General features: G+C 45.3%; 1 protein-coding gene across 1 annotated transcript in view; it reads left to right on the top strand.

Annotated features, from left to right (window-relative positions):
* The window catches only part of MYO5B (myosin VB), a 227494-nt gene that overhangs the window by 157852 nt on the left and 43874 nt on the right, over positions 1-25768 (top strand). The window contains exons 23-29 of the mRNA XM_006837488.1: positions 5113-5197; positions 7394-7539; positions 8518-8637; positions 10730-10870; positions 16663-16728; positions 24517-24756; positions 25586-25686. Of these exons, the coding sequence (XP_006837551.1) occupies positions 5113-5197; positions 7394-7539; positions 8518-8637; positions 10730-10870; positions 16663-16728; positions 24517-24756; positions 25586-25686 (899 nt within the window). The remainder of the gene's footprint in view (positions 1-5112; positions 5198-7393; positions 7540-8517; positions 8638-10729; positions 10871-16662; positions 16729-24516; positions 24757-25585; positions 25687-25768) is intronic.

Below are 25768 nucleotides of genomic sequence, written 5' to 3'. Positions count from 1 at the left end.
TGTCGTCAGTAACCAACCACTAGCTGGTTACCTTGGATAGCTCTGGTATAAATGTTTTGGATTTGGGATTTTTTTCCCAAAAAAAATCTATTAGAAAATGGACAAATGAGCTCTGGCATGGTTCTGAGTTCAGATTTGACTGTGAGGGAGGCTGTTCACAACAGAATGTTTTGAAAGGCGCAGAACAGACCTTTGTTTGCCAGCTAAGACTTCAGGGTTGTGCCCTCAGAACTCCAGAATCCATGGCTCCCATGGAGGTGTGTTGCTATTGGAAAGGAAACCCCAGCCCATCTCTGTGGAGCGTCTCACTGCCACAGTCAGAGAAGCTCATGGTCTTGCATTCATTCACCAGATGTTTATTTAGTGCCAATCCTGCATGAAGCATTCTTCTACACACTGGGCAAAATAAAGAAAGCCCTTTTTTATTCTTACAGAGCTAAAGTTTGAGGCAGGGGAAGAAGGTACAGGCAGGAATCAAATGCAGATGATGCTTCATGGGCTACAAAGAAAGCAAAGCAGAGTGAAAGGAGTTGGAGAAAAGCATGTGCAGAAGAGAGTGTGGATTCATTATGGCAGCCAGAGACAGGGTCCCTAAGAAGACCTGGGGTGTGGGGGAGGTGAGGGCTGAGCGCTGAGACTTTCTAAGGAGCAAGAGACAGAATAGCAGCAAGTGCACAGACTGTGAGGTGAGAGGAGGCTGGGCAGGTGTGAGGACCACCAAGGTGGCCATTGGGTTTAGGTGGAATGAAAAGGAGGAGAAGAGAGGGAGGTCAGAGAGACACTGGGGTCAGCTCAGGCAGTGCTTTCTGACCTGGAAGACAACAGTAGTCTTCGAAATCTCCAGAGAGATGAGCCGTTCTGTCTCAGAGACGATAGATTCTGTAACCTTAGGGATGGGAGATAAGTTAGAGCACATCTATTAGACCATTAGTCCTGGTGTAGCGCTGTGGGATAAAGCACTAGAATGCAGGTTCAAGCCCACCAGCCACTCCTCAGACCCCATATCCAGGGTCACTATGAGTTGGAACCGACTCAGCAGTACTTAACAATAACAAACACCATTAAACTATTTTACAGAAAGACAGTTTAGTCTCCATTTCAAAGTTACCATAACATTTTCAAAGGATGTGGATTTTTTACTTTTGTTTTAACATCTCATTTTCTAATTTAAAAAAATTAATAAAAATTAATTCTGTGCTTACATGAAAGAAAAATGTACTCTCAGAAAATGGACAAATGGTCCTGTAGGATAAGCAGTGGACTGCTAACCACAAGACCACAAGGTTGGTAGTTCAAACCCACCAGCTGTTCCTTGGAAACACCATACAGGGTAGTTTTGAGTTGAAAGCACTTAACAAGAAGTAACCATTCACAGGATTCTGCTGGATTCTAGCTTGGATTGTCCCTGTCAAGGGTCATGCTGGACAATTCCTATTAAGTGGGAAGAGCACAGCACCAGCAGGTAGGAAACTGGGTATAATTCTTGCCCAGAACACAGGGGCTGCATTCTTTTTTTTTTTTTTAATTTTTATTGTGGAGTTTATGTGGGAGAACATCAGCTTTACACTCATCCTATTGTATTTTGTTTCATTGCAATGATTACAATCCCCTCCATGTATCATCATATAACCCCAATGCGTACACCACACAAACCCACTCCCCTCCCGCCACTCCTGCCGCCAGCACACAGCCCCTCTCCTGCCCTGAGTCCAGCGTCCCCAGCCACTCCATCTGTCCACGTCATCTTCTGTCTCCATCCCTGGCATCATTGCCTCTCTGGGTAGGGTACCGCTCTCCGCTCTTCTCAGTTGATGGTCCCAGGGACCTCTGCTCCTGGGCTGCAAAATCAATCACACTCCTCCTTTTGTCAAAAAACATCTACCTTTACATTTCCTAACCTCACAGTCAGACTTGATGGCGATTATTCACTATTGTACCACAAGAGTCTTATCCCCATATCCTTTCGCCAGCCCCGTCCCAATGGATTGGAAATCATTCAGTGGCGATTCTACCTTTCCCCACCCCGTCTGGAACTAGTCTCCCTCTTGAAAGCTTGTAAGCCAGTCACTTCTTGCCTTTATAGCCCCACCCCCCATTTTGGGTAGCCAATGTCTGTTGCCCATCTCTGTCAACCCTGTGTACCGAGAGGGTGGGAGTGATCCTTGCTGTAAAGATTTGTTCCCTTTTTTGAGCTACTACATCCATAAATATAGGTAAAGTTCATCAAATTGTAGCAGGTTACTCTTTTTTTCTTTTTTCCCTCTTCTCTCTTCTTCTAGACGAGTTCTGATCATCCAGCCAATGAAACCAAGTCAAGTGGGTACTATCTGCAAGTATGGGTGTTCCTGAGGGCTGCATTCTTTTTGCTGAGTGGACCAAAAGGGAAATTTCATTCTTGTTAGCCAGTGGGCCCAGGAAGACAGGTGACTTTTTCCAAGGGACAGGGGAGAATTTTGCTGACACCATTCTCTTCTCTCTTTAGCCCATCTCACCAGCTCTTGCCAAGTTAATCTGCCTAAATAGTCCTAGTCCTGCTTTTATCTGGCATTCACTCTGTGCAAATCCTGACTCCAGAGAGATTTTCCAGGGGCTTGGTTCTGTCACTCTTGTACCCTCCTCCCTAGCTCAGCTTGGATCCCTTACCCTCTGTTCCATCTTCTGCCCCAAGCTCCTTCCTGTCAGAAGCCATCACGTGAGGCCTCTTCTGGGCTGCTGACATTCCTGTTCTCCATGTGTCTGTCTGCTGAACTGCCAAGAAAAGGACAGTTAAAAGCATGCACCTGGGCCCAGACAGCTTAGAGCAAATCCCAGCTGCACCCCTTCTTGGCCTCATCATCTATGGCAAGTTCCCCAACTTTGAAGGGCCCTGATGTAAGCACTAGACTAGTAACTACGAAGTTGGCAGTTCAAACCCACCAGCCACTCTCAGAAACCCTATACGGGATCTCTATGAGTCAGAACTGACTCAACAGCACACAACCACAACAAGTTTTCTTCAAAGGAGCCCCGAAAGTACAATGGGTTAAGCATTGGACTTCCAACTGAAAGATTGGTGGTTCACACCCACTAGCTGCTCCTTAGGAGATACTCTGTCAAGATTGCAGCCTTGTGGACCTTGTGGAACAGTTCTACCCTGTTCTGGGTCACTCTAGTTGGAATATACTCAACGGCAATGAGTTTTGAGTTTCCGTAAAAGAAAATAATGACGGTACCTCCCTCGAAAGTGTCAGGTACATTTTAAACAGTGTTTTGGGCACATGAAACACTCAGTAAATGCCAGTTTCTTTCTTCAGTTCGACTGAACTTCTTGAAGTTATCAACCCTGAGTTGGATCCATCCTACCTCCTAGCTCCTTATTGTGACACCATCCATGTACATAAAAAAGTAGTACCCGGAGTGCTGGGCCAAGAGTCTGGAATCTTCTAGGCTCTTCTGCAAATGATGGAGGTGCTGCTCTTGAGCAGTGGGACAGATCACTTCCCACTGCAGCAGCTGCTCCTACCTTTGGTTCCGTTCCCCTGACCTGTAGTCCCCTAACCCAGCTGTGTATCCCAAGTTGGTTCTGACTCTTTTACCCACAGTCATCTGTGCATTCGTCTGTGCTTTTCCTCCTCTCTCACTTCTTCTTGAGCCCATTTCCCATTCCTAAACAACTTCCCATTTCTATAACATATTTACATTTATCTGGACCAGAGGGCAAATAAACCTTGCTGAGTTCAATCAGTTTGATCCATGGTTCTATTTTGCTTTTGTTTTTCTATGACAAATCTCACAGTGGCTCTTTTACAGAAAAGTGTGCAGATATCCAACTTGAAACAAATAAATCAATACAAGAAACCACAGTTACATTGGTACCCCAAAGCTAAGCTAGCAAACGCAGTTCTTTCATTTAACTTGGTGGTGGTAGTGGTGGTGGTAAGTGCTGTCAAGTTGGTTCTGACTCATAGTGACTCTGTTTCTAAGGAGCGGATGGTGGGTTTGAACGGCCAACACTGTGGTTCAAACCGACCTTGCAGTCCAGTGCTTTATCCCACAGTCCCATACCAGCATGAATTATATTGCTGCTGCTGTTAAGTGCCGTCGAGTCTGTTCCGACTCATACTGCCCCTGAATAGGGTTTCCAAGGAGCGCCTGGTGGGTTTGAACTGCCAACCTCACTGTTAGCACTCCAGTGCTGATCACAGTGCCACACTACCCTGATAATTATAGGACTTGTTCCCAGTATTGGTTTCAACCAGGCGTTCCTAACAGCAGCCTTGTATAGAAGTTAGAAGTACTACAAGTCGTATTGCTCGTAAGAGTTAAAAGACAAGAACTATTAAGGGAAAAAAAAAAAAAAAAAAGCTGCTAAATGGTGTTTAATGAGTCCTGAAACCTCCCAAAGGTTAGTCCTCATGCTCAGGAAGATGCCACACATCTTGCTCTGTGTTGTTACCACAGTATTCACTGTGCCTTACAGCCCTGACAACTCACAAAAGAGAAGCCATTATACTGTCAAAGCTTGTCACCTGTCACATCTGCCAACAAACTCCTTTTCTGCCATTTTCTTTTCAGTAATACTCACCATGTGTTTCCTTTGGGGATGTCCTCTAGAAGTAGACACGACATTGGAGAGTCAGTTGTAGGTAGCACATTTCCTTCCCTGTCCCAGGATCTGGACTGTGCTGGGGTAGTGAGACCAGTAGGGGGGACAGGCAGGAAGAAGACCAGAGCTAGTTTACTCACTGTGAGCTTCTGACCTTCTGAAGACTCAGATTTGAGAGCTTAAGAATTTACCAAGACAGGCAACCAAATTCAAGGATGCACAAGTGTACTAATGTTTGCCGGTCCTCTGACAAGGCATGTGACCTTGATGATGTCAACTTTTCTTGATACTCTGGGGACCCTGGAAGACCATCAATGGTGGTGGTGAGCCCTATCATCTCATTTTATGGAATTTTTCTTTCAGACTACAATTTTCTCCTCAAAATGCAAGAAGCTTTAGCTTATTTGGTTCTCTTAAATGAAAAGAACATTTAGATGTGACCCATAAGCATTCAGACCCCTCCAAAGGACCCTTTTGGTCAGCATCACCAAGTGAAACATTTTTCCCTGTCATTCTGTCTTCTTCAGCGAGTGGCAGACCTGGAGCATGAAAATGCTCTCTTGAAGGATGAGAAAGAACAGCTGAACAACCAAATCCTGTGCCAATCTAAAGGTAAGGACCAAAGTGCTTGATTTTTGCTGTGGGCTTGACTCCGATTTCCACAGTTTTTCCTCAAATGTCCCCAAGAGACTCCAGTAAGTATTCAGTGAGACTCAGGATGCTTCCATTGGGAAAAAAGCTTTAATAGAGGAAAGAGGGAAACAGAAAGGATGAGCTTTAGAGTCTTACTGTGACATTTGGTTTCAAGAGTTTAATAAGGTGAGACACACACATAATGATCACTATAGTATGTGGGACTTTGTGGAATTTGGAGTCAAGGAGACCTGTATTGAAAGCATGTTTCTACCATTACTACTATGGTCTTGAGAAAGCCACTCAGTGTCTAGTTCTCAATTTCTTCACTTGCAGAGTGGATGCAATAGCCCTCAGAGGGCTTCTATGAGAAGTGAGCATGGTAGCACATGTGACATGCTTACCGTGATGCTTGACACGCAGCAGGCATCAGAAGCTGCCTTTGTTGCTGTTTTGGAATTAGACTTTGGCATCCATAGTACCTGCCATGGTTTCAGCTCCTCAGTGGACCATCTGTTAATGTTTTCTGAAGAGAAGGCCATGGATCACACCCAACTCAACCTCTCTCTCAGCTACCTCCTGGGCCACCTTCAGTCCCCGAGATGACAAGAGAACTGAACTCAGTGAGTTCACAGCCCCACCCAGAATAAAATCTTGTGGAAAATATAAAACGTTAAATTACCCTTTAAAAATGGCTCTTTTTCAGGATTTCAAATACTCATGAAATTCAGACTTTCTGGAGCCATGGAGGCTGGATTAACCCCCCAAACGATTTCCCTGAAATAACCTTGAAACTTTAAACCCAGCAGTGTTGTTGTTGTTGCTGTTCTTGTTGTTGTTAAATGCCCTCCAGTCAGTTCCACTTCACAGCGCCCCTGTATAGGAGCAGCTAGTGGGTTTGAACCACTGACCTGAGGGTTAGCAGTTCATTGTTTATCCTACAGTGCCACACCAGGACGCCTAACAAACAACATTGTTGTTGTTGTTGTTAACTGCTGTCAAGTCAGTTCTGTCTCATAGCGACCCTATCTAGGATTTCCAAGGAGGAGCTTGTGGGTTTGAACCCTAAACCTTGTAGTTAACAGTCCAGAGCTTATTCTATAGCATCACACCAGGATTCCAGCCAAACAATAGGTTAGCTTAATTAGTAAGGAATGACAACATTGGGTACTGCGTTTTAGAGATCTTGCTGTTGTTAAGTGCCGTTGAGTCGATTCTGACTCACAACTGCAGACTTTGCAGTTTAAACCAACCTTGTAGTCCAGTGCTTATCCTACACCACCACACCAGGACTCCTTTAAAGATCTATAGCATAGTGGTTATGAGTTGGGTTTCTAACCTCATGGTCAGCAGTTCAAACCTACCAGCAGGTCTGGGGGAGAAAGATGAGTCTTTCTGCTCCTGTAAAGATTTACAGCCTCAGAAACCGTGTGCAGGGTCACTATGAGTCAGAACCGACTCCACGGCACACCACCACCACCACCACCACCACCATGGGATCACATGGACAAGAACAACTCTGAAAGACAAGAAGTTTAAGGGGCAGCACTGTGTTAGCGAGGGAGGACCAATTCAGAAAAGGAGAATGAGGAAGGTTGCACAACTTGAAGAATATAATCATTGTCACTGAATTGTGTCTGCTTAGATTGTTGAACTGGTGTATGTTCTGCTACACAACAACAAAATATTAACATGACAATTTCAACAAAAATGAATTTTTTTAAGCTTCCTTTCCATTTACATGAACAGTCCGTTTTAGCAGGAATGTTGTTGATTTACCTTCCCTCTGTCCTCCAGCCTAACCTTTTGGCCTTATCTTAAACATCCTGCACTCAACAATTCCAGGAGTGCTGTGGACGCCTTGGTTGGCCCACAGTTGCTATGACCACAGGGTGGGAGGTGTCTGGTGCATTCTCAGGGAGTTCTAAGTGCTGGCCGCCTCTCTCCCACTTCCCTGAGATCGGGGGGCTCTGTCTGCTCCCATCTGAAGACTTAGACCAGAGGAAGATGCTTTTCATTTGCTTTGCAGCAAGATCAGTGACTTTATAAATTCATTGAGCACCTACATTGTGACCTTGTTGTGGGCAGCCTTTTGGCAAGAGATTGATCAGCAAACATGAGTCAGTACATGTGAGGGGACTCTGTTGCAAAAGCGACACTGTGCCTCCTTTCCAGATGAGTTTGCCCAGAGCTCAGCCAAAGAAAATCTGATGAAGAAAGATCTAGAAGAGGAACGGTCCCGGTACCAGAACCTAGTGAAGGAATATTCGCGGTTGGAGCAGAGATACGACAACCTTCAGGATGAGATGACCATCATAAAGGTAAGGCGGGTAGTTTTGCTGCCCCACCACGCCCGGCCCCCTGACCCCCATAAGGAAATAGCTTCCTAAATAACACTAGCTACTTTTCTGATTTGGGGGTCTTATCAAAATTTCAGTTACTCATTGAGGAAAATTCCACTCAGCTGTATGTATCATCTATCTTGTTTCCCATCCTGGGGGCATCCTGTTTTGGAATAACAAAGGCGGCAGGATCTAGTGTCTGCTGCCAGCGGGCCAGTCCTCAGAGGTTATGGGCCAGGCCCCTTCCCCTCCTCGCTGATGAAGCTTGGTGGCATTAGGGACATTTTCATGATATTTCAGGATTTCAGTCATTCATTTTTACCCTGTATAAACATTCTCTCCAGAAATGCAAATTCAAATGAGACTGAATAAATTAATTGCATAGAAACCAGGAAGAGACGCTGAATCGGAACATATATAGAAATCTAAAATTTTCCTAGGAAGCTCATTTTTTCCTCTCAAAGCCAAATTAGATGTTGGGAAGGGGGGCCAGGGAGAGAAGTAGGGGGGGAAGGTATTTTTAAATGAATGATATAAATGTCAAGCTATTTTAGATATGTTTCTATTTTCATAAACAAGTTGGTGCAGAGGAATGATTAGGAGAAGGTTTTTGGTGTCCTTTTCAAGAGGGATGCCAATGACATGAAGGCCTTTGTTGCGTTTGAGGGCGACACTAGGAGCAAAGGCTTTTCTCCAGGGTTTGTCAGAGCAATTGCCCTTCTAAGGCTTACAGATTGAAACTGGATTCTTACCAGAGCTGTGTTTTCACCTAATTGTCATTTTACTGGGAAGCTAGATGGAGGACCAGAAGAACTGCAGGTGAAATGTTTTGGGAAAAGCTCTGTTAGCTATCCTTCCAAGAAGGTCAGCCCCATGGCTTGCTGCTCTTTGGGAATGAGTGGTTATTTACATTTATTTTGTTATTAATGAGTTTTCACATTTTTTCTCCTCAAACAGCAAACTCCAGGCCACAGGCGGAACCCATCAAACCAAAGTAGCTTAGAATCTGACTCCAATTACCCCTCCATCTCCACATCTGAGATTGGGGACACAGAAGACGCCCTCCAACAGGTGGATGTAAGTAATGCAGGGGGTGGTATGTGATGTAGGTGGTGGTGGTGTGCCACGGAGTCAGTTCCTACACATAGTGACCCTGTATAGGGTTGCCAAGGCTGTAAATCTTTCCAGGAGCAGAAAACCATATTGGTGGTTTCGATCTGCTGACCTTGAGGTTAGCAGCCTGACTCATAACCACTATGCTACCAGAGCAGGTGGCAGTTAGTAATGCAGGTGGTGATAAAGTAGTGCAGATTGTCCAGGGCCTTGTTCTTGATTACAGGATCCCTCAGTCTGCAGTGGGCGTATAGACAACACGATTGAATTAACATTTACAGTGCAAAGCAACACATGATCATTCACCTTACCCACTCTCCAAAAAGGAAGGCAGAAGGCTGATCCCTGATTCTTCTTGCAAAACTCCTAACCTATGCAGAGAGGGAACTGGGTGGAAGGAGCAGCCCAGCCATTCAAATGCATGTCATTTATCAGTCCCATTTCCTGTCACAGCACACACAGTAATATCAACTCATGCACAAGATTCCTTCCTGATTTAGAAACTGCATCAGCATCAGAGAAGAGCAGAGACTTGGAGTGGTCTTATGCTGGGAGACTGTATCTTGGACAGTAACAGCCTCTTCGAGTCTCTAAGTAGTTTAGCACACTGGAGGTCTTAAGATCTGTGTATTTTTGGCAAAGACACACAATTTTTCTCACAGCATTCATTTGAGGAGAGCAAAATCACAAGCACTCAAAGCCTCACGAAGCTGTAAGAGACAGGAATAGAGAAGAGATCATTGTAAAAATAAATGTGTAAGTTGTGATGGTGGTAACCATGGAGTGCACTTAGTGTCACTGAATTAGACAGTTAGAAATGGTTTCGATGGCAAGTTTTTTTGTTTTATATATTTTACCACACACACAAAAAAAGAACTTTTTTTTTTTTTAAAAGGAGGGACACATCTTTTAGGATAGAGAAAAAGAAAAGCAAATGTGTGCTGAACCCACACTTCTTGGCAGCACAGGTTGGAGCTGATGGGGCAGATGTGGCCAAGCAGGGAAGGTCCCTGTGCTGACAGAGCTGCTCTGATTGGGAGTCGGGACAGTTCTATAATGCAATGCCGGCGTGTTAAGTACTATGAAGACAAGTGGAGAGCAGTAAGAGGAGCTCAGAGTGGGAAGGTAGACAAGGAGGCCCTGAGACTCTAATAAGGCGTATTGCCTGTTGGACAGCTATGTGTTTTCTGCCCAAGTGTTGGGTCCTCAGGTTTGCTGTTACAGCCTCCTAAGTCCAGACCCCCAAAAGCCTCTGTCACCCTGAGCTCAAGACTCACCATCCAGATGTTTGTGTATGTGACTGCATGCACACACTTGTCTGCACACTTCCACAATGGACATACACGCCTCAGCGGTCACAGCTATGACAGTGAACACGAATCATGAAGCACTCATTAAATGCTGCTGGGACCAACTTCTACTTCACACATGAGCACTTCATGAAGATACTTACTCCTAGGCAGATAGACATGTTTGTGCACACACACACGTTACAGAACACTGGAGGGCAAATCCAGCCATGAGTCTGAAGGGAACAGATCTTCTGGGAAACAGAGGCTCCGAGACCATTTGGATTGATGAACCCCATGGAGAGGAAGGTTGAGTCTTTCAAGGTGCCACCAGGTTATGTTTGACAGCAGTTTTGCAGTGATTAGTAACCATATCGATTCTTCATCAGGAGGCGTTATGTCCCAAGTTTTACAATTTCTCTGGTGTGAGGCCATTTTCTAGAAGTGCGCTCTTCTAACTTCCAAATAAAACAGCTGTCTTTATCCATTTGTTGTTGGCCTCTGTGATTGGTCATTATAAGCGAATCACAGAGGATGAATATTAATGGCTGAGACTCAGATGTTATCTAGACAGAAGATGAGCCTGTAGCCGGGATATTAACATGGGAAGTGATGGGTAGTTGACTTCAGCTTGTGTTTGAAGTGTGGACTGGTGTTCGGGAAGCAGAGAGGACCAACAGATGAGTAGGCAGTGAGGTGCCACGTGGGCCCTAAGGCACTCTCACTGCTGAGACCTCCTTTTCCCAGCTCTCCATCTTCCTTTAAAGGACATTGGCCTGGAGAAGGCAGCCATGGACTTGACGGTCTTCCTGAAGCTGCAGAAGAGAGTGCGGGAGCTGGAGCAGGAGAGGAAGAAGCTCCAGACGCAGCTGGAGAAGCGAGAGCAGCAGGACAGCAAGAAAGTCCAGGTGCGAGGAGGGCCTGCCAGCCCTCAGCGTCCAGTGGAGGTGGGATCAGGACCACTTCAGCGTCTCCTACCAGGATTGATGCTGGGTCTCATAGAATAGCTTCCATCTTGTTGGAGTCTTACTGAGTCCTTTGGCAATGCCCCATGCCACCTCAATTGGGGCCCACAAGGTAAAGGATTTCTACTGGTGACACTAAGGGGAGTCTGTAGCATTATCCCCCGCTATTCAGTTATGACAAGAGAGTCAGGGCGTGTGAAGAAATTATAAATACAGGCAGAAGTCACATCTTAGCAGAGATGCCTGTCCAAAGCTGGACTTCCACCACGGGCTTGAGTTTACCTTTATGACGTGAGCAAAATGAGTTTCCAATCACTCACCCCTGACTCCGCCCTCATCCTAGACCAGATTATCACCAGTATCATGGGTTGGTCTTGACAGAATGCTGTTGGAACCTTACTGTCCCCAGAAGTCATCACTCGACCTCAGGGAGCTATTGGGCACCTATGCTACACTCAGCACCATGCTAATGTCGGGCGCATAGTAGGTGCTCAACCTGCTCATGAAATGAGAGGAGATAAAAAGGGGAAAGAAACCCCCAGCCATCCAGGAATATCTCATCTTGTTTGGATGACAAACAGAATATTGATAGTGCTTGAATAAGTGTAAACCAGTGCTTGATTCAAACCAGATGGACGCTGTGGGAACAGAGAGCCCACTGAGTACAGCCACGGTACAGAGACCCCAGCCACGTTCTGTCTCTTTGGAGATACCTGTGGATAAAACCCATTGCCACTGAGTTGATTCTCAATCATAGGGACCCTATAGGAGAGAGTTGGAAACCCATAAGGTAGGATTTCCAAAGCTGTAGTCTATACAGAGACAGCCATATTTTTCCCCATGGAGTGACTGGTAGGCTTGAACCACTGACCATTTGGTTAACAGCTGAGCACTTAACTACTGTGCCACCAGGGCTCCTTTTTGGAGGCTTGTTGTTAAAGGGCCATTAAAAACCCACTGTCTACATAGGGTTGACCTCTAATGGGGACAGATCAAATCTGATGTGAGTCATGTCTCCTTGTGGATTATCAAAGGTCTTTGGTCTAGTCTTAGGCCCAAGTGATCAATTGTGGAGTGTGACAACCTTCCCACAACCCCACCCTGCTCTCACACCTACCTGGTCTCGTTTGACACCTGTCTTCCCTTCCCCATCCAGTGTGACATGGACTGATCAGGACTGCTAGGAAATTCTTGGACTTTTTCCTGAGCAGTAAGTGGGGAGGTAAATCTTGCTGATGGGTATAAATCTCCCAGGTGAATTAGGTCCAGGATGGAGAGTGAAAGGATTGGGTTTATAAATGACTCATTCAATTAGAAGGGAAGCTGGCAGGGCAGGCAAACAAGCCCAAATCAAATCGATGAAAAGCTTCAGTGACTACACCAGACTAGACCTGACAGAAAAGTGCCTAACCCAGCTGAACCCAAATACTCATTTTGCAGGTTCCCCACCATGGGAATTCCAAATAAATTTAGAAATTTGACTTCAGGACTTTTGTATGCTCTGACACTAAGCACCAAGAGGCCACACTTTCCTTTAAAAACTAAGCACTGATGAAAATTGATAGCAGGCATCTTGCTCCGTAGCTCTGTAATGTGTAGGGGAAACTCCCCAAGAAGAGTCACCTTGTTTCTCTCAGTTTGTTCAGGAGGGAATGGGGCCAGAGAAAGTATGGAATATCTCTACAGCAACCTACAACTGAGCTTTCAACAGCCATGCTCATGGGTCTGTCCTGGGTCCCAAAAGGAATCCTGAACCACCAGGGTCTTTATACTGGAGAGAGATGGCCCAGGGTCTCTGCCATAGAGCGAGGCCAATAAGGAATGACAGGGAAGTCTGAGTTCTCCATCAGGCCAGTTCCCCAGTAAGTAAGGTATGCACACATCCAATTGTGCCTCCCACAAGTCTGCAGTATACAAACCCACCTGTCCCCATGTAAAAACCATATGAAATGGATCACCACAGATAAATTAGTAATACAAGCCCGTGTGTGTACCTCGCTCCTTCTGTGCTTAGTGGCTAATCTGCCCTGGTACCTCCCTGTGGGAGAGACTGAGCTCACTGAAACAATGGGGCTTCTGTGACAGCCACAGGCTGTCAGTGTATTTAAAACCCCATCAACCCAGTTCCCTTTCCCTATACCTGGCAAAGTCACCTTGGCCACCAAGCTGCCCACTTAGAAACATGACTGTCAAGCCATCTTCACACTCACGGCCTCTTGAGTTCGGGTAGATGATCTCTATCTTCCAAGACGTGCATGAACTCAGCCATCACTGATGGTCTTTCTGTAGATCCATCCTGCATAGAGTGAGGACGGCCTCTTACCCAGACTAGTCATGTCCCCTGTACCACTGGTACCTTGGAGAGTCTCGTCTGCAGGTTGCAGACCTAGAAACCATTAGCCAGTGCAGGAGCTCTAGGTCTGGAAGGGCCTACAGTAGATGCTCAGACTCATTCCCTCCTTCCAACCTGGGGTACACCTGTCCATCCACAGCTGGGGGTGGCTTTACCTGGGACTTCAGGTTTGAGACCAAAAATCCAACTAATTGCTATCAAGTCTATTTCTACCTGTAGGAATCTTGTAGGCCAGAGTAGAACTTCCTCTATAAAGTTTCCAGGATGTGACCTTTACGGAGGCCAATGACCACATCTTTCTTCTGCATAGCAACTGATGGGTTCAAACCACCGACCTTTCAGTTAGCAGCTAAGTACTTAACCACTGTACCACCAGGGCTCCTTTAAAGGTTGATGACGATGATGCTGTTCGGTGCCAGCCAATTGGTTCTGACTCATAGCGACCCTATGCACAACAGAACAAAACACTGCCTGGTCCTGTGCCATCCTCACATTGTTGTTAAGCTAGAGTCCGTGGCTGCTGCCATCTTGGTTTGAGGTCTTCTCTTTTTTGCCAACCCTCCACTTTACCAACTATAATGCCCTTCTCTGGTGACTGATCCCTCCTGATAACATATCCAATGTATGAGAAACAAAGTCTTGCCTTCCTGGCTTATGAGGAGATTTCCCAACACAGATTTGTTTATTCTTCTAGCAGTCCATGGTACATTTAATATTCTTCTCTAACACCATAACTCAAATTCTTCAATTCTTCTTTATTCTTCATCATGTCCAACTTTCACATGCATATAAGGCTATAAAAATACCATGACTTGGGTCAGGTGCACCTTAGTCCTCAAACTAATGTCTTTGTTCTTGAACACTTTAAAGATGTCTTTTTCAGCAGATTTGTCTATGTCCTTTGATTTCTTGATTGCTGCTTCCATGGGTGTTCATTGTGAGTCCAAGCAAAATGAAGTCTTTGACCACTTCAATGTTTTCTCTATCATGATGTTATTTATGGGTCCACTTGTGAGGGTTTTGGTTTCTTTACATGACGAACAATCCATACTGAAGGCTGTAGTCTGCATCAGTAAGTATTTCAAGCCCTCTTTGCTTCTGGAAAGCAAGGTTGTATCATCTGCATATTACAGGTTGTTAATGAGTCTTCCTCCAGTTCTGATGCCACGTTCTTCTTCATATAATCCAGTTTCTCAGAGGATTTGCTCAGCATGCACAGATTGAATAAGTATGGTGAAAGGACACAACCTTTGTGCACACGTTTCCTGATTTTCAAACATCCAGTATTCTCTTAATTCTTTTCTAACAGCTGCCTCTTTGACTGTGTACAGGTTCCTCATGGGCATAGTTGAGTGTGCTGGAATATCCATTCTTCATAATGTTATACATAGTTTGTCATGATCCACACAATTAAAAGCCTTTACATAGTCAGTAAACTTCTTCTAGTAGTCTATGCTTTCAGCCAAGATCCATCTGATGTCAGCAGTGATATCCCTCATTCCACATCCCCTTCTGAATCTGGCTTGAATATCTGGCAGTCCTCTGTCAATATACTGTGGCAACTGCTTTTAAATTATCTTCAAAATTTTGTTTGCATGTGAAATTAACGATATTGTCCAATGATTTTTGCTTTCTGTTGGGTTACCTCTCTTTGGAATGGGCATAAATATGGATCTCTTAAATCAGTTGACCTAGGTCCCTGTCTTTCAAAATTTCTTGGCATAAAGATGAGTGAGCACTTCCAGTGTTTCATAGGATTGTTGAAGTATTTCCTTTTGTATTTATCAATTCCTGGAACCTTGTTTTTCACCAATGCCTTCAGTGTGCAAAAGGAGATTGTGTTGATGTGAGAACAGGATGGGGCTGTGGGAGGAGGGTCACACTCCACAGTTGGTCAGTAGGGCCTAAGGATAGACCAAAGGCCTTTGATAAATCCACAGTGAGATTTGCCAATGCAGTTTGGACTTCTTCCTTCAGTACCATTGGTTCTTGATCATATGATACTTCTTGAAATGGTTAAACATTAACCGTTTCTTGTTGGTATAGTGACTATGTATTCCTTCCATCTTCTTTTGATGTTTTCTGCATCAATGTTTTGCCCATAGAATCCTTCAGCATTGTGAGTCGAGGCTTTAATTGGTTTCCAGTTCGTTCAGCTTCAGCAATGATGAGCATAGTCTTCCCTTTTGGTTTTCTAAGTCCAGGTCTTTGCACATTTCATTTTTTAAAGGTTGATAGCACTGTAAAAAAAATCTAATTAAGCATTCTATTGGTTTTTCACTCTAAAAAGGTGTTCTATGAAACACCCCAAGAACTAACTATTTGTGAATCCATTTGTGAAGCTCATTGAGTCCCCTGCTCATAAGACAAGTAAAGTTCATAGCTGCCAAATCAGAGTCCTGGTGTGGCGCTGTTGGCTAATGTGTCAGACTGCAAAATCATTTGAACTGCAAGGTCGGTGGTTCAAGCTTACCAGCTGCTCCTTGGAAACCCTACACAGGGTTGCTATGGGTCAGAATTAACTCGATGGCACTTAACAACAACAGCAAGCTGCCAAATTATTACAGGAATTATTGGCTCAGCTGAGTCCTAATGGGCTCATATTACAGGTATTGCCATTCACATTGACTAGCTGCGGTGTTCCAACGTCAGACAGCATTTACTAAGGATCGTGTGAGCCAGCTATAGTACCACCTGTTAGAAGGGACTCTGCCAGGAGGGGAAGCTCCACCTAAACAGCTCAGAGTTTATTTGGGAAAGCAATACACCATGTGTACACACGTTTCCCCAAATAGGTTTAAGTGCACATTAGCCCCATTCATCAGTATGTAAGTCTATCAGTGTACTGTTCATCCTGGAAGTGCCTGTGGGAATCATGTGAAGCCAGTTGTGTGGGTGAAGGCAGTGGACAGGAGACTACTTTATGGAGAGCTTCCTAGTGGCCATGAGTTTTGATCTGCATTTTGAAGATGAGAAGGAAGAGGCCTCAGGTAGGTATAGGTGCTGGGCATTTGTACACAGGGAAGAACAAGCAAGTTTGGGCCATGGTCAGAAATGTCATGCGATATCCTGTCAATTCCAACTCATAGAGCCCTCACGTGACGGAATAGAGCCCTAAACCAAACCCAATGCCGCCAAGTTGACTTGGACTCATGGCCGCCTTATAGGGAGAGTAGGGTTTCCTAGGCTGTCATCTTTGCCAAAGCAAATTGCCAGGTTCTTCTCCCATGGGGGAGCCACTGGAGGGACTTGAGCAGCTGGCCTTTCTGTTAGTCACTGAGCATTTAACTGTTACGCCTCATGTGGCCTCATGATCAGAAACACATCTGCAAACTGTCTGCCCTGCTGTAGTCCTTTCTCACTTTTCTCTGTATCCATACAGGTGGAACTGCCAAAGACTGACATTGATTTGGACCAGGATGCAGACTTGGCCTACAATAGCCTGAAGGTAAGATGCCTGGGGACTAGCTTTCTCAAGCCCTCCCACTGTGTGATAAGTGTTGAAGCTGGGGGAGCTCAGGAAATCCGGTTCTAAGCCATGGCCTGCTAATAACTAGATCCAGAGCCGGTAAGCTCTCCTTTCCACTTCAGCTTCTTCACCTTTGAAAGGAAGGAGCATTTGTATTTGCTACAAGGAACAGTGATATATATACCACAACTTACCTAATGCAGTGTCAGTGAAGGTAAAATGTAGACACTGGAATCAAATTGCTTTGGAAAAGTCAAGGTCATCTGGCCGATATAAGGCAGAGGCATGTCCCAGTTTGTCCAGCTCTGGCCTGAAGGAAGATGGACTGGAGGGTGGATATGGCAGTGATGTGGGCACTTGTTGAGAACCGCTCTCGACATGAGAGTTTGGTTCATGAAGTTGGGAGATCTGGCGGCGACAGAGACAGATAAAGAGTACACACAAAGACACAGCAAGAGAGACAAGAAGACACCTCGAAACCAGAATGGATGCGACACTGGAATCAGACAGATCCTGCATTGTAAACAATATGGCTATGCTGGCAGTATGCACACCTTACCAACTGCAATGCCTGCCCATAATGCATGCCCTGCAAGCTGTAACACATGCGGGCTTCAGTCTGCGCCTCCTTTTTATTTCAGGGAGGAGCTTTACACAAAGGAAGGTGGGGATTATTAAGACAGGGTACAGAAGTGAAATGTGATTAATCATTCAAAACAGGATACAATGATTTATAGGAACAAATTCTAAAACATACATTACAAATTGTCTTGATAATCTAACATCCTTAATTTTCCAGAAATTCAAGCAAATTGTTATATAGTACTTTGTAGGTTCGAATCCCAAGGCAGCAACTCGAGGTTTCTCAAGGCTAATTAACATACCTATAGCACCTAATCTTCAGTGAGAAAAGGATTCAAAAGGTCTGAAAGGAATCCAGCTGTTTCAGCTACCTGGCCGAGGCTTGCAAGAGGAAGGAGGACGCCTATATTAATGGTCTGCACCTGAGGACGATTTGAGAAGGCTGACAACTATTATTCTTTGAACAAAACCCCAGAAGCTGCTAATCTACTTTGGGTGAATTCCTTAGGGGAATTTTTCTCCAGTGTCTCCCAGCAAACTTGCCCTAGGAACTTTTAGGCCTCGGCTTTAGAAGAGGTTTTTGTTTTAATATTTGTCCATGGGTATCAAGGGCTCATGTATTAAGTTAATATCAAACATAACTGAATAATCTGATAAAGAGCAGTTTTGCTATGCTTGCCAGGTGGTCAGAGTTTGTTCCTCAGAGAGATTTTGTTCCCAGAACCTCAAGCACTGCCAACACAGTGGAGACATTAAGAGAGGCACATAAGAAACCATTTTCTCAGAAGCTACAATTACTGGAGTTAGAAGCATAGAATGAATAAGACCAAAGAAAATTATACAGAGCTAGCCCAACAGTAAGTTCGTAAAAGCCAATGAACCCAGGATGTCCAGAGGTTACTTCCTTGGGCTCTCAGGGTCCCTGGCTAGCAAGCCTGAAGGCGGCCATCGTGTTGGATTTTCGTCCATGACACCGGTCCTCAGCATCTCAGTCCTTGCGGTCCACAACAGGCACTGGATTTCACAACAAGGAGAAGTGGACAAAAAAGGGGCACTGACCACCTTCAGCGCTGAATGCTTTGATCAAGCAATCAACAAATGAATCTTGATCACAGGGGAAATGTGGAACAGAATTTCAAATGCTTACAGAATCCAGACATACGGGACCTCCTGAGACCAAATCTACCGCTCTGAAAAATCTTCAAACCATGAACCAACCAAAATCATCCTGAAGTCATGTTTCAGTTAAACAGCTGTTAAACTAGTACAGAACATTTCCATGAGTCTTGCACTCTTTTAATGAATGCTCTAGAGGAGATGAAATTGTCAACAAGTTTAAGCACAAACCCACTGCTGTCGAGGCAATTCTGACTCATAATGACCCTGTCGGAGAGAGTAGAACTGCTGGAAATCTTCACAGGAGCAGACAGCTGATGAGTTTGAAGCAGATCTTGCGCTTAGCAGCCGCACATAATTTAATCCCATCACTACAAGGGCTCCTTGTCAGCAGTATAGAGGGTAGGAAGTCAAAGTCAATTGTGGTGAACTAATTTTAGACGACTGGTGTGGCACTATAGGATTATCACTGGACTGCAAACCACAAACAAGGTCAGCAGTTCGAACTCCTTGGAAGCTCTATATACGGTCGCTATGAGTCGGAACCATCTCGATGGCACTTAACAACAACAACGTGGGTTAAGACAGTGAGGGTAGTACCATAACAGGAAGAATGGAGCCAATGTTATTATGCTTGCAGAAACTGACAAATGGATGTGTGTTCTTCTGTGTTTATTTTCACCAAAATTTGAAAAGAACAGGACCCTCGAGCAGCGCAACCCTGCTCCCATTCTCAGAGATGTGATGATGTGGAAATTGATCTAGTATGCTGGGGTCAGCCAGTGTGACCCCACTTTGTTGTGGTTAGGACCACAAATAGCTCTGCTAACGGCTGTATTACCCAAGAGAGCAGCCCTGACTCACTCCCAGGGCCTTTTAAACAACTGAGGCCTGTCGGTGGTGTCAAAAGAAGGTGCTCTGTGGGGCTTTCCTTTTTGAATTATTCATTATACATCTATTTCTTGTGTGATGTCTAAATGATTTAGACCCCTCCAAGGAGCCGGTGAGTCTGGCTGTGATAAATAGCCGTGGGTACTGGGGCCTCCTGCAGGCCATTCTTCAGCTGCCTTTGCTGAGGTAGGCTTGGCCCCCGGAGAAGAAAAGGAACCTGGGAAACTAGATGGCACTGCCATTCTTTGAGAACTAAGAAGGTAGTCTGGTGTGGTGGTTCTCTTCACAGTGGTCCTGGGACCAGCAAGGTCAGCATCACGCTGTGCTTGCTGTCAATGCAAACCCTCAGGTCCCAGCCCAGACCATCGGAGTCAGCACCCACGACCTGCCATAGGCCTCGAGGACATTCAGAGAAGCTGCTGGCTAGGCTATCTGCAAAGCTCTGCCTCCACGCCTCCCACCTGGAAGTCAGCTAGGGCTCTGCTTTGTCCTGTTGCACAGCACCTTGAGGACATGCCCCTGCCTGGTCCCTGGAGGCCTCATCTCCACTGCCCCGCATAGGCAGGGCTCAGAAAGCACTCATCCCCAAGCCTCACAACTCAGAACAAGCAAACTGCTCTGCTGTTGTGAGCACACATGCCTGGATTCTGAGGCTCCACAACTGGTTTCTCCTCCATTGTCTCTGGGGAAAGCTCTCCTAACCTAGGGTCCTTGTAGAGGCTGGTCCTAGAGAACCCCAGGATTAGAACCCCCCAGATGTCTAGGAGGAACTCCCAGGGTTCTAGCTCCAGCCCTTGACCTTCGGGGGACCGGAATACCACCTAACTAGGAGTCCTGGTGTGGTGCTGTGGGTTAATGTGCCAGACTGCAAAGCCCTTTAAACTGCAAGAGTGATGGTTCAAGCTCACCAGCTGCTACTCAGAAACCCTATACAGGATCACTATGGGTCGGAACCAGTTCGATGGCACTTCACAACAAGTATTTCTCCATAATAATCCAAGTCAGGCTTTTAGACAGAGAGGTAGAAGGTGTACTCTGTTCTCCTAACAAAGCAGTTAAGACAGACCAACAAGGGGTGATGAATCATACTCCTGGACACTCAGCTCTGTTCCAACTTAATCCTCATCAAATTGCATTTGAGATGAGGCTACACTGGGAAGGGAGCCCCTTGGACAAGTCATTTTTACTTACCCTCCAGATTCCCCCAGTCAGAATTTTAGGAATTTCTCCCACATCCTTCCTTAATGTTTAAGCTCATGCCAGTGCTGGGGAGGGGTATGCCCCCTGTGGGGTGAGATCAGATGGACTGTTGGAGTATTGTCCCCAGAACTTGAAGTCATGTGATTTGGGTGTGAACAGTGTGACTCCCTCAGGAAGTCAGGAACCTGGACCAGAGTCTGAAGGCAAGAAAGAGGATGAGAGTGATGGGGCCAGGGGCTGAGGACTGCCATGGTGAATGGTACCTACCATGGGCTGAGGAACAGGCTGGGCGACTGCCAGCCTGGGAGCTGATGGGCAGGAAGCAGACCCTTCTCCACCTGCTAGGAGTCAGAGCTGGGCTAGGAGCAGAAGGCAATGCCCTGGAACTCAGAGCCAGGGCTAGAGAAACCCAAGTCGTCCTGACTGGCTAGCTGCACCATGGCTCCTTTGGCATTGCATGTGAACCAGAAAAGACCGACTGAGAGGGTTTTTCTGTGACTTAAGTTTCCTTAGAAGTCCTTCTGTGGCTCTAAGGGTAAATGCGCTGGACTGCCAAGTCAGTTTGAATCACAAGGTCGGTGGTTCAAACTCACCAGTTGCTCCTCAGAAACTATACAGGGTCGCTGTGGGTTGAAACTGACTTGACAGTATTTAACATTTCCTTAATATGCCTTTTGTAAAGGAAAGCTTTTCATGTTACTTGATAATTCATTAAAATCATTTTTATCTGAGGTGAAATTTTAAATAAGGAAAATTTAAAGAATTTTCCTATATCCACACGACTTAAAGGCAGCCTTGATGTCACTTGGGTGTTTCTTTCTGATGTCTTTCCATGCATATGACTTCTGTAGCTGAGATCGTGATGTTGTAGATGCAGATAGGTAACAGGAGTGGTGTTCTGAGCTTTCTGGTTTGTTTAGACTCATAGCAGCCCCATGTGTGTAGAGTAAAACTTCTCCAGAGAATTTTGGAAGCAGATCACCAAGCCTTTTTGCTAAAATATCTCTGAGTGGATTCAAAATACCAGTGTTTCAGCTAGTAGTTGAGTGATTGACCACTTGTGCCACACAGAGACTCAATGCACACACACACACAAAAAAAAATTTTATATTAAGTGATATTATATATCACTTAATACAGCAAGCATTTTCCCATGTACCAAGCTCTTTGCAAATATGAGTTTTAATGAATAGTTAATATTTTATAACATCATAAAAGTTTTCTTAACCATTCCGTAATTGCTGAACATTTTAATTGTTTCCATATTTTACTATTATAAATAATTCTGTGATGAAACTGGCCCTTTCTGAGAAGTTGGCAGGGGGGCAGAGAGACTTGGGCCCTCCATAACTATTCCATTAAAATTCTCCAGAATTTTAAGACAATGAGCTGCATTCATTACTCTTCATGACAGCCCAGTCTGACATGGAGCAGAGTCTACAAATGTACCTGATTTTATGGAACATGAATGCACTTTACTGCTTTGAAATACTGCTTCGTTATAAAATTGTGGTATACTGTTAATCATGTGCAGAATGAAATGATCCTTTATTCGAGCTTGTGCAGCGCGCCCCCCATGGTGACACACGTCCTATAGGAGTTAAGTTCTGCTTTGCAGTGGGCATCGTAAGAGGGTGCATCCCAGGAGCATACACCCATATTGTCTAAACCCCACTGCTCAAATCCACTCGGACCCATCGTGACACTATAGGACAGAGGAGAACTGCCCCACAGCGTTGCCAAGACTATAAATCTTTATGGAAGCATTGTTCTTGTGTGGATTGGCTGGTGGGTTCGAACTGCTGGTTTTGCAGCTAGTATGCAACCCACTGCACCACCAGAACTCCTTGTATACTGTCTACAGTTCAGCTATCCAGCCCAGGTGCCCTTCTAATCAGTGAGCTGGGATTTTGCACTGGACAGTGGGATCACAGAGATGGAAGATCTGGACCAGAGTTCTCCCCCTGAGTGATCTCCTCCCCTGGTCCCCATCATCAGTTCACACTCGCTCTCTAACTGACCTTTCTCTTAAGCCCTGTGTCCACATTGCTGACTGCTCATCTCAACATGCCCACAGCTCAGTGCATCTAAACACTAAAACTCCTTCTTGGGTTTGCCTGCCTCAATAGATGGCATCGCCTGTAGCCCAAGTATCCCCAACTCTACCTCCCCTGTCACTGCCATTTCTCAACAGTTGCCAAGTACTGATGCTTTCACCTCCCAAATTGTCTCAGAACCCATAGGGAGCAGACCCGCTCTGTCTGACAGGGCTGCTGTGAGTCAGAACCCGACTTCACAACCGAGGGTAGGTGGGTTGTCTTTATCAGATTTTGTCTCAAGTGCGAAGTTAAACATTTGTTGTTGTTGTTAAGTGCTGTCGAGTCAGTTCCGACCCATAATGACCCTGTATAGGGTTTCTGAGGAGCAGCTGGTGGTCTTGAACCACGACCTTACAGTTCAAATAGTTTTGCAGTGTGACGCATTAACCCACAGAGCCACACCAGGACCCCGTCAGATATTACTACCAAGAAAAATTGTAAAGATATTCCAAAATCGAGTTTCAATGAAGGGTATTTTGGATTTTTTTTTTTTTTTAATTGTGAGTTGAGTGCTAGTTTACATGGGAGAACATTGATTTTACACTCATTGTTTCACTGCAATTATTTCAGTCCCCTCTAAGAATCAGCATTCAACAGTATTTGCTTCTGTTCCCTGTTTGCTTGTTTTTTATGTACTCAGAAACACTCAGGAATATATTATAGTTTAAACAATCAAAGGGCTCATTCTGCAAGCCTGCCTCCTGACCGCCAGCACTCAGTCCCTCTCTTTCCATGAGTCTAGAGTCCTCAGCTGCTCCCTCTCTCCATGTCCCCATCTCTGCCTCCATCTCTGGTGTCGCTGCTTCTCTGGTTTGTGTCCCTTAACTTTATAGTGTTTTTATTATGAGTATAAATATTGAGAATAATTTTTGTTTACACCAGTACAGTTTTTATTTATGTATTTAAATTTTTTATTGTGAATTGAGTGATAGTTTACATGGGAGAACATTTATTTTGCACTCATCCTATCATATTTCATTTTGTTGCAATGATTACAATCTCCTTCGTACACCACCATTCAACAGCATTTGCTTCTATTCCCTCTGTTTATTTTGAGTTCTTTGTGCAGATGTTTGTTCCAGGATGAGGCATGGATGGCTGCTGACCTTCTGTGTGGCCAGAACAACAAAACAGTGTCTCTGGAATGTTCTCCAAAATCTTAGTCTATGTGGTGTTCCTTGAAACAGGGGTGGGGGTGTCTGTTGATAAATCTGTTTTGGAATTCCTACATCCCACATTTCCCCTGGGAAGGCCACAATGTATGTTCACATGTGAAGGTGGCAAATGGTCCTGTGTTCCAGAGCACGTGATTTAAACCTGTTAACTCAGCATTTCCACCAAGAAGGGTTACAGGGCCAAGTAAGCTTGGAAACACTAACATAAAATCCATGTTCTCCAGGCTTTGAGGGAGGCTACACAGAGGTAAGAAGCTCTGGTGGCACAAATGGTTAAGCACTTGGCTGCTAATTGAAAGGTTGATAGTTCAATCCTGCTTGTAAAATATAATCGAAAGGTTGGCAGTTCAAGCCCACCCAGCGGCTCCATAGGAGAACGCCCTGACGATCTGTGCCTGTAAAATGTAATCAAAAGGTTGGCAGTTCAAGCCCACCCAGCGGCTCCATAGGAGAATGCCTTGATGATCTGTGCTAAGAAAACCCTAGGGGGCAGTTTGAGTGCAACTAAGAACACGGCAGAAATAACCGAGTCAGATACCTCACGCCAGTAACGTGGTGCGCTGTACATTCTAATCCAGCCTTGCTTGTCAATGCCTCTTCTGTCTTTTCCACAGGTATCACCATGAAAACGGGAAGGTAGGTAACTCTTAGCTTCCCCAAAGAAGGTGTATTGTGAGTAACAGTGTCACTTCCTGTCTTTCCAGAGGCAAGAGCTGGAGTCGGAGAACAAGAAGCTCAAGAATGACCTGAATGAGCTGAGGAAAGCTGTTGCTGACCAAGCCATGCAGAACAACTCCACCCATAGCTCCCCAGACAGCTACAGTCTCCTGCTGAGCCAACTCAGGATGGCCAATGAGGAGCTCGAGGTCCGAAAGGAAGAAGTACTCATCCTCCGGACCCAGATCGTGAGCGCCGACCAGCGCAGACTTGCTGGCAAGAGCCCGGTAACCAGCTGCCCCACCCCTGGGTATTAAAGGTGGTGGTGAGCGTCTTAAACATGAAAGAACAGAGTCTTTTGTTTTAGGATTCCCCTCTGAAGGCAGAACAAAGTGTTTGCAGCTCTCTTAGTGTGACCTTTCATGGGAGATTTAACTGGAAGTTTCTAGAGTCTTCTGAAGTTACTCAATAGAGCCATATTCACAAGGAACAGGGCACATACTTAGATGGGTAATCTCAAGGAGAAAGCTGGAGCAGGCCCTGAACAACATGTGGCCTTGTTTTTTAGCTCAAGTTCTGACCCTTGCTATTTACCTAGCTTTTGAGGTGGAGTGTCTGTCTGCTCTGTCAGCACTCTGAGTGTAGCAAGTTCAGATTAGCGTTTGTTCCTAATGTTCTCTCCCTCTGGGACAGGCTGTTGAGCGGGAGGGAGGGATAGAGGCAACATGGGCCACTTCTGAGCATGCACCCTGGGCAACGTGGCAGCAGGGTTAAGTAGGCAATACCATGTGGAGCATTCCAAGCTGAGCCTAGTTTTAATTGTGTCTTCTGAATTTGGAGCGTTTTCTCCTCTTGGGGACATGTCCTCTTCATCAACCAACGCCCTACCACTCCGTCCTCATTTCCTGTCCCTCATAGCCAGGCTTTGTCATTCTGTGTCTCTTCCAATATGACCTTTTCAAGGCATATTCCTAAAATAATAATACAGTCACATTCCCACTTGGAACTGCAGTTTAACTGCATTTCTCTGAGGTCTTCACAGGCCTTTATGTTTGTATGTGTGGCAACAATGTGTATAACCAGAGTTGTTTATGTTCTTCATCTTGGGCCCTCTAGGAGCCGAACATTGATGCCAGAACAAGTTGGCCCAACAGTGAAAAGCACGTGGACCAGGAAGATGCCATTGAGGCTTACCATGGGGTCTGCCAGACAAACCGGTAAGCTGCACCTCGCTGTAAACTGTACCTGGAAGAAGAGGTTAATGCCGTGGGCCCTGACCATGTAATCAGCATCGGGGTG

The sequence above is a fragment of the Chrysochloris asiatica genome, unplaced genomic scaffold (genome assembly GCF_000296735.1).
Source record: "Chrysochloris asiatica unplaced genomic scaffold, ChrAsi1.0 scaffold00021, whole genome shotgun sequence".
In the NCBI taxonomy this organism is placed as follows: Eukaryota; Metazoa; Chordata; class Mammalia; order Afrosoricida; family Chrysochloridae; genus Chrysochloris; species Chrysochloris asiatica.
The sequence above is the reverse complement of the archived record's forward strand: the minus strand, read 5'-3'. Positions and strand labels throughout refer to the sequence as shown.